Source organism: Anastrepha obliqua, chromosome 1, assembly GCF_027943255.1.
Source record: "Anastrepha obliqua isolate idAnaObli1 chromosome 1, idAnaObli1_1.0, whole genome shotgun sequence".
Classification (NCBI taxonomy): domain Eukaryota; kingdom Metazoa; phylum Arthropoda; class Insecta; order Diptera; family Tephritidae; genus Anastrepha; species Anastrepha obliqua.
The window spans coordinates 142,493,196-142,501,072 of NC_072892.1; the positions used below are offsets into that span (position 1 = coordinate 142,493,196).

Genomic DNA, 7,877 nt, shown 5'->3' on the forward strand with positions numbered 1-7,877 from the left:
AATGCAATGGAGGAATAGTGAAAAGCAGCGCGTAGTATTCTCTAATAAAAAATAAACATACAATTTCTCATAATTTGGCCTTCTTTACACTTTTTCTAAAAACACAATTAAAGAGTTTAAGATGACCGAAGATGAAGAACTTCCGGTGGAGGCGACCACCTCTACGCCAAAGGATGATGTATATTTCCTGCAGTATATTGAAATGGAAAATTTTAAGTCGTATCGCGGACATGTAATTGTCGGGCCTCTTAAGAAGTTCACTGCGGTCATTGGACCCAATGGTTCAGGTGTGTTATTAATGTGTGAAGTTGCTTAATTATTGCCTGCTGAGTAATGGTAATTTATTTAATACATAGGAAAATCCAATTTTATGGATGCAATTAGTTTTGTTATGGGTGAGAAGACTTCGAGTTTACGTGTGAAGCGCCTTAATGACCTAATACATGGGTCATCAATTGGTAAGCCAGTGTCTCGTAGTTGCTACGTAACTGCAAAGTTTCTTATAAACGACGTGCAGCAGATGGATTTTCAGCGAGCAGTTATTGGCGGTTCTTCCGAATATCGTATCAATGGGGATGTGAGTAATGATTTCCCGCGTAAATCAGAAAATTTTTATTTCATACTTACTCTCATTTTTAATAGAACGTAACGAGTAGTGCCTACTTATGTAAGCTTGAAAAGATGGGTATAAACGTAAAAGCAAAAAACTTTTTGGTTTTTCAAGGCGCTGTAGAGAATATCGCAATGAAAACACCAAAAGAACGCACGGCGTTGTTTGAGGAGATCAGCGGGTAAAGGCTTTTTAGCAATTACTCGTCTCAAAAATAGAACTAATTTTTTTGTTTGTGTGATTGCAGTTCTGGGCTGCTTAAAGAGGATTACAATCGTTTGAAACAAGAAATGAATTTGGCCGAGGAGGAAACACAATTTACGTATCAGAAAAAGAAAGGCATGGCTGCTGAACGTAAAGAAGCGAAGCACGAAAAGATGGAAGCGGAGCGTTATGCACGCTTAAAGAATGAATATGTGAGTTTGAATAAAGCTAGACTACAAAATAATTATTATTGATCGAATTTAACTCGTAATTCGTATTTTAATTTCAGAATGAGAAACAGGTGGAGTATCAGCTATTTCGGCTCTATCACGTGGAGAACGATATTAAAAAGTTAAATCAAGACTTGGAGACTAAACAACAAGATGTTAAGGCAGTTGAAGCACGCAAGGAGCAAGCGGATGAAGTGTTACGCGAGAAAAAGAAAGATGCGGGAAAGTTTTCACGTGATTTGGCAAAAATTGAGCAAGAAATACGTGAATTTGAAACGCAAATGAACAAAAAGCGTCCACTGTATATTAAAGCAAAGGAAAAGGTGGCACATTGCCAGAAGAAGTTGGCATCGCTACAGAAAACACTGGAGACGGCACGCGAGGCAGATAATGCACATCAACAGGATATACGCAAGCTGGAAAAGCAGCTAGCAGATGTGGAAACATTAAAAAAACGTTTCGAGGACGACATCGAAAATGAGTCGCAGCGTCGTGGCAAAAGCGTAACAATGGAAGAGGGTCTGGTGCAAGAGTATGATCGTCTCAAGCAACAAGCGGAGGCTACCGCCACGCAATATCGTTCACAATTAGATTCTGTTAATCGTGAACAGAAATCAGATCAGGATATGTTAGATGGTGAAGGCAATCGTAAAGCTTCTGTCGAAGAGTCGCTAAAGAAATTGACACTACAGCGCGAAGAAGCGGTAAAACGACGTGATAAGCTAATGGATCACATAAAATCGTCGCAAGCCGCATTGGAGGAGCAAAATCGCATTAAAGATGAACTGCGACGCGATGTGGGCTGTTCCAAGGAGAAGATTGCTGAAAAACAACGCGAACTGGAAAATGTGCGCGATCAATTGGGTGATGCGAAGAGTGACAAGCACGAAGATGCGCATCGCAAAAAGAAGCAAGAAGTAGTCGAGTTATTTAAACAGCAGGTGCCGGGTGTGGTGAGTGAACATAACTATTTGTCGAACCGTAACTGTAGTGGAGTTGATAACATTGTGTGTGCAATATTTTATATTTTTCAGTATGATCGCATGATAAACATGTGCCAGCCGACGCACAAACGTTACAATGTAGCAGTGACGAAGGTGTTGGGCAAATATATGGAGGCCATAATTGTTGATACGGAAAAGACCGCAAGACACTGCATTCAGGTGGGTGGAGTCATTTTAGCAAAATAAAGTAAATTAAAGCAGTTTTTTCTTTTGCTCAGATATTAAAAGAGGGCAGGTTGGAAGTGGAAACATTTCTGCCGCTAGACTACTTGCAAGTAAAGCCACTAAAAGAGCGTTTGCGGTATGCATTAAATGATATAAAATATATGTATATATATATATATATTTTTTTTTGATAAATATGCCATTTGCGCCTATCCTTGCAGTAACATCACTGAGCCGCGCAACGTCAAACTCGTATTCGACGTACTTAAATTCGAACCCCCAGAAATAGAGCGCGCAGTACTATTCGCTACTAACAATGCTTTGGTGTGTGAGACACCCGAGGATGCTATGAAAGTGGCTTACGAAATCGACCGCACACGCTATGATGCACTTGCGTTGGATGGCACCTTCTACCAGAAGTCTGGCATTCTCTCTGGTGGTAGCCACGATCTGGCGCGCAAAGCCAAGCGTTGGGATGAAAAGCATATGGCACAGTTGAAAATGCAAAAAGACAAATTAAACGAGGAGCTGAAAGAGTTGGTAAAGAAATCGCGCAAACAAAGTGAACTGGCAACGGTTGAATCACAAATTAAGGTTTTAGCAAATGAATAATTTATTTCCTAACGTAAATTTAATAAGCGGTCGTTTATAGGGATTAGAAAATCGTCTCAAGTACAGTATGGTAGATCTGGAATCATCGAAAAAATCAATCAATCAGTTCGATAATCAATTGAAGATGGTGCAGAGTCAATTAGATGAATTTGGCGTAAGAGCTTAATACAACTTTTTGTAGTTATATTTTTATTGCTTTCAACCTAATTTCAGCCTAAAATCAGTGAAATTGAACGACGTATGACGAAACGTGAGGAGCATATTCAAGAAATTAAGGAGAATATGAACAATGTTGAAGATAAGGTGTTCGCCGCGTTCTGCAAACGATTGGGCGTAAAGAATATACGACAGTACGAGGAGCGTGAGCTTGTTATGCAGCAGGAGCGTGCGCGAAAACGTGCAGAATTTGAGCAGCAAATTGATGCAGTTAATACGCAATTAGACTTTGAGAAGCAAAAGGATACTAAAAGTGATAACAAAATTATGCCTTAATTCATTAGGATTCACTTACTTATTTTTCAATTATAACAGAAAATTTGGAGCGGTGGGAGCGTAGTGTACAAGATGAAGAGGACGCACTTGAGGGTATGAAAGCAGCTGAAAAACGATATCTTAAAGAAATCGATGAAGACAAGGAGAAGATGGAGAAACTCAAACAGGGCAAGCAGGCGAAAAAACAAGCTGCTGACGACATGGAAGAGGATATTTCCAAAGCTAGACGTGATGTGTCGAATTTGGCCAAGGAAATTCACAATTTGGGCAGTCAGATATCAACCATAGAGGCGAAAATTGAAACTAAAAAGAATGAACGTCATAATATATTGATGCAGGCAAAGGTATAGTAAGATCCAGCGATAAAAAGTGCTTCTACGTATCGCTGTTTCGTTGGCGCAAACTCGATTATACTTTTCCCGCAGCTATTAGAATTTGTATAATACTTAGTTTAGGTTAGGTTCTTGTGGTCGTCGGCTTCGAGTAGCCGACTCATTTAGAAAATTTGTACTTAGTTTGACCATAAATTCTGTGACAAATTTTACAATGCATACGGCGAGAACAAATTCGCAGAAAAAAGTTCCATTCGTTTTTGCCTTTGTTCGGATTCATTGCCTACTCATAAATTATACTCAGTTTGGTGGCGAATTTCGCTTGCTAATAATGGAGTAAAAGTGGAAGTGAGATTTACGAATTATTGAAAAACTTAATAATACGAGAATATTTGTTTACCGCACGATCAATCGTGTTTCTCAAATGTCTGAAGTGACAGACAGAAAAAAGAGTGGTCGTGCTTGCGTGGTTCGAACCAGTGCAGCCATAAAAGCCGTCCGAGAAAGAATTCTCAGAAATTCCGTCAGAAAGCAGAAAATCATGTCCATGAAAATAAATGTATCGACCAGATCCATATCAGGACTAATTAAAGATTGTCTGCACATGAGAGCCTTCCGTATGGCGCAGAAGCGTGGACGATGACAACATCCAGTGAAGCGACGCTTGGAGTGTTCGAGAGAAAGATTCTGCGTAAGATTTTTAGAACTTTTACACGTTGGCAACGGCGAATATCGCAAGCGATGGAATGGTGAGCTGTATGAGCTTTACGACGACATAGACATAGCGCAGCGAATAAAGATCCGGCGGCTACGTTGGCTGGTTCAAGTCGTCCGAATGGATACAGACGCTCCGGATCTGAAAGTATTCGATGCGGTACCAGCTGGTGGTAGCAGAAGAAGAGGAAGGCCTCCTTTGCGTTGGAGAGATCAGGTGGAGAAGAACTTGACTTCATTTGGTGTGTCCAACTGGCGCCGATTAGCACGAGAAAGAAACGACTGGCGCGCTTTGTTAAACTCGGCCAAAATCGCGTAAGCGCTTAACGGGGTTAAGACCGAAAACGGGGCTAACGACAAAATTGTACCAGCCAATTCGGAGGGGCTCAAACAATCTTTGGTTCGAGCAGTGACGTTAATATCCATGGAAACCGTGCGTGTTGCATGGCCTAATCGTTTAAACGCTTGTGTCAAAGCAATTGGTTACCATTTTGAATGAAGTTTTTGTTTAATATTTACATGATTCATTAAAACTAACTTCATTAAAAGAAGTATTATAATATCTATAACGGACTTAACTTGTAACAGAACTTATGGCAGGACTAAGTATGTTTCGTTAGCGCAAATTCGATTATACTTTTCCCGTAGAACCTGCAAATTTTTTAAATTAAATTCAACTCTAAATTTTATACACTTTATTGTACTATCCACAGATGGATTGCATACCTATACCGCTGCTCAAAGGATCCCTCGACGATGCTGTGCGTCAAGGCGATTCTGAAACGAATACCACCTCTACTTCACTCATTTTAGAGCGTGAAAATCAGTAAATATGCTTGCTACTTTTAGTTTTGAAAAGCTTTTATTTTTATTTTTTTTTTGTCGTTTAACAGAATTGAAGTCAATTACAGCAGTTTGCCGCGCGAAATATGCAAACTGAAAGATGACTCGTCTTTCAAGAAAATGAACGATCAATTGCAAAAGGATTTGCAGGCGAAATTAGACGTACTCGAACGCATACAAACACCCAATATGAAGGCAATGCAGAAATTAACGCTTGTCACTGAAAAAATACAATCCACCAATGAGGAGTTCGAGAATGCACGTCGCAAAGCGAAAAAGGCGAAGTCTGCTTTTGAGAAAGTGAAAAATGAGCGATCCGAGAAATTCATACAGTGCTGCAATCACATATCCGATGCAATTGATGGCATCTACAAGAGCTTGGCGCGCAATGAAGCTGCACAAGCATATCTGGGCCCCGATAATCCGGAAGAACCATATTTGGATGGCATCAATTATAATTGCGTGGCGCCGGGCAAACGTTTCCAGCCCATGAGCAATTTGAGTGGCGGTGAGAAAACAATTGCCGCTTTAGCATTGCTCTTCTCCATACACAGGTGCAAATTAGTGTGGATATGAATTCTTTTAAATGGATTGGATTTTAATGCAAGCAATTCAATTTTTTCGCAGCTATCAACCAGCGCCGTTTTTTGTGCTCGACGAAATTGATGCAGCGCTCGACAATACCAATATTGGCAAGGTGGCCTCCTACATACGCGATCACACAAACAATTTGCAGACCATTGTTATTTCGTTGAAGGAGGAATTCTATGGACATGCTGATGCTTTGGTGGGCATAACACCTGCGGTAAATCTGAATAATACAACTTTGATTTCGAGTGATTGACTTTAGTATATTTTTTTATTTTTGTAGGAGGGCGACTGTTTGATATCGAATGTTTACTTATTCGATCTGAGCGTTTTCGATGACAAGTAGTTGCTGTTGCTGGTGTCTTAATTTACTTGTCTTAATTTTTCATATGCAGACATTCTATATTCTCACATAAAAACCAAAAGCTAATCTATTTACATAGGAAAGATTACTACCATACAGTGCTTAATTTAAATTTTGTATTAACAATCTTTTTTTCACCATATACGTACATATGTACTTTAATTAATCGAACGAACACATTCATAGGGAATAAAAGATGTATGTATGTATGTAAGTAAAAATAAAGACTTTTAAAATTGGAATATGAAAAGTATTAGTTGTGTAAAAAAAAAAAATCCGTTATGTTCTCATGGCCGTAGTGATCGATATCTCGTAAAGCATCGATCGAACAATTTAAAGTTTATGCTCGTTTATATGGTGACTTTTCACACTAAAAAAGATGCATGTTGTTTTTCGTTTTGGCCTCTGGTGACGGGCAAGCATTGTTTGACAAGAACTTTATATGTGTGCGTGTCGGCTGATTGACGCTAATATCTAAAATTTTTTATTTTCATCATTCAAAAGCCGACAACAAGTATGTGTGACACGACGACACCCGACTGCACTAACACACACAAAGCTCAGTCAAGCATGCTGGACCGTCTCCCGAGGCCATTTGTTCCATTCAGTTGTGAGTTACAGGGTGTTAGCAATGGAAGTTACAAAAAGAGAAAATTCGGTACATTTTACAGTTTTTCTTTGACAAAGGCGAAAATGCAAGCCAGGCTCCTGAAATTGTGAATGGTGTTTATGAAGCCGAAATGTCGATTAAATCACAGAAATAATCGAAGTTGACCGGCAAGTTAGTAGTCGTAGCATCACCCAGGAGTTAAGGATCGACCATAAACAGTTTTAAACCATTTCCGCAAACATTTTCTGCAAAAATAGTGGATTTCTTTTACCTCAAATTAATATTAATCAAAAGGTTGATAGTCGGCTCTACGTTACCGGAACGACGCGAATTTATATGCGGCCAAGGACTGTCGCTACCGCAGCATTCCCTTTACATGTATGGAGAATGTTTATGCTGCTACAACAGCAACAAAAATTAGTTTCAAGCTTGCTTTTCTAGCATTCGCTGAGGTAAATGCATCAATACGGATAAAATTTACTGACTTGTTACATATTTCTCTTTTAAAGACTTTTTTTACATCATTCCTGGCGAACTTTTTCTTCTCACAACTGTTGGGGGAAAAATCAGGAACCTAGCCAGAATTCCGGTCCCGTATTCAGTATGCAAACAAACATTAAGCGACATTCATCGGGAGATCCTTACCACAGTCCTAAACTCTCGACCCCCGAATGCGGTTATCGGAGTCCAACCAGGTGGTGGTTGATGAAGCAGATGAAGAGCTCCAGCTACCCCGAGAGACCCGCGTAACCTTGACATAATTACGTTCTGGATATTGTAGCAGGTTAAACTCCTACCAATCCAGAATCGAGCCGACATACTAAACATATGTACGGCATGGCAAGGCAGCCCGCACGACACTAACCACCTTTTCACATTCCCCCTAAAACCGACTCATCTAAAACCCCTCTCCCTCTGGACCCAACCTGTCGAAACAGCAAGTTTTCTAGGCCTACCGTTAGATGAGCCTAACGAAGACGACCGTTGTTTACACTACACTGACAGGGCAAAGTTACTGCTACAACAACAACAACACCCTACTAAAGTAACATTGTTTGTTCTTCTTCTTGATTGGCGCGATAACCGCACACACGATTTTGGCCGAGTTT

The 7,877-nt window shown here is 40.0% G+C and overlaps 1 protein-coding gene across 1 annotated transcript; it reads left to right on the forward strand.

The window, feature by feature from the left end:
• Positions 1 to 6,372, forward strand: LOC129236365 (structural maintenance of chromosomes protein 1A). Its single transcript, XM_054870715.1, has 15 exons — positions 1 to 287; positions 357 to 577; positions 643 to 791; positions 858 to 1,026; positions 1,104 to 1,997; positions 2,079 to 2,207; positions 2,267 to 2,349; positions 2,435 to 2,807; positions 2,866 to 2,979; positions 3,039 to 3,294; positions 3,357 to 3,661; positions 5,077 to 5,189; positions 5,257 to 5,760; positions 5,834 to 6,011; positions 6,078 to 6,372. The coding sequence occupies exons 1-15, from the start codon at positions 122 to 124 to the stop codon at positions 6,138 to 6,140; spliced, it is 3,717 nt and encodes a 1,238-aa protein (XP_054726690.1). The 5' UTR covers positions 1 to 121; the 3' UTR covers positions 6,141 to 6,372.
• The last annotated feature ends 1,505 nt before the right edge of the window (positions 6,373 to 7,877 follow it).

What these genes read in the sequence shown, in the direction of transcription:
- LOC129236365 (XM_054870715.1), top strand. Translation starts at nt 122, where the DNA reads ATGACCGAAGATGAAGAACTTCCGGTGGAGGCGACCACCTCTACGCCA. An exon ending in CACGCTTAAAGAATGAATAT is followed by an intron (nt 1,027 to 1,103) that starts GTGAGTTTGAAT and finishes TTTTAATTTCAG; the next exon opens with AATGAGAAACAGGTGGAGTA. An exon ending in ATATATTGATGCAGGCAAAG is followed by an intron (nt 3,662 to 5,076) that starts GTATAGTAAGAT and finishes TACTATCCACAG; the next exon opens with ATGGATTGCATACCTATACC.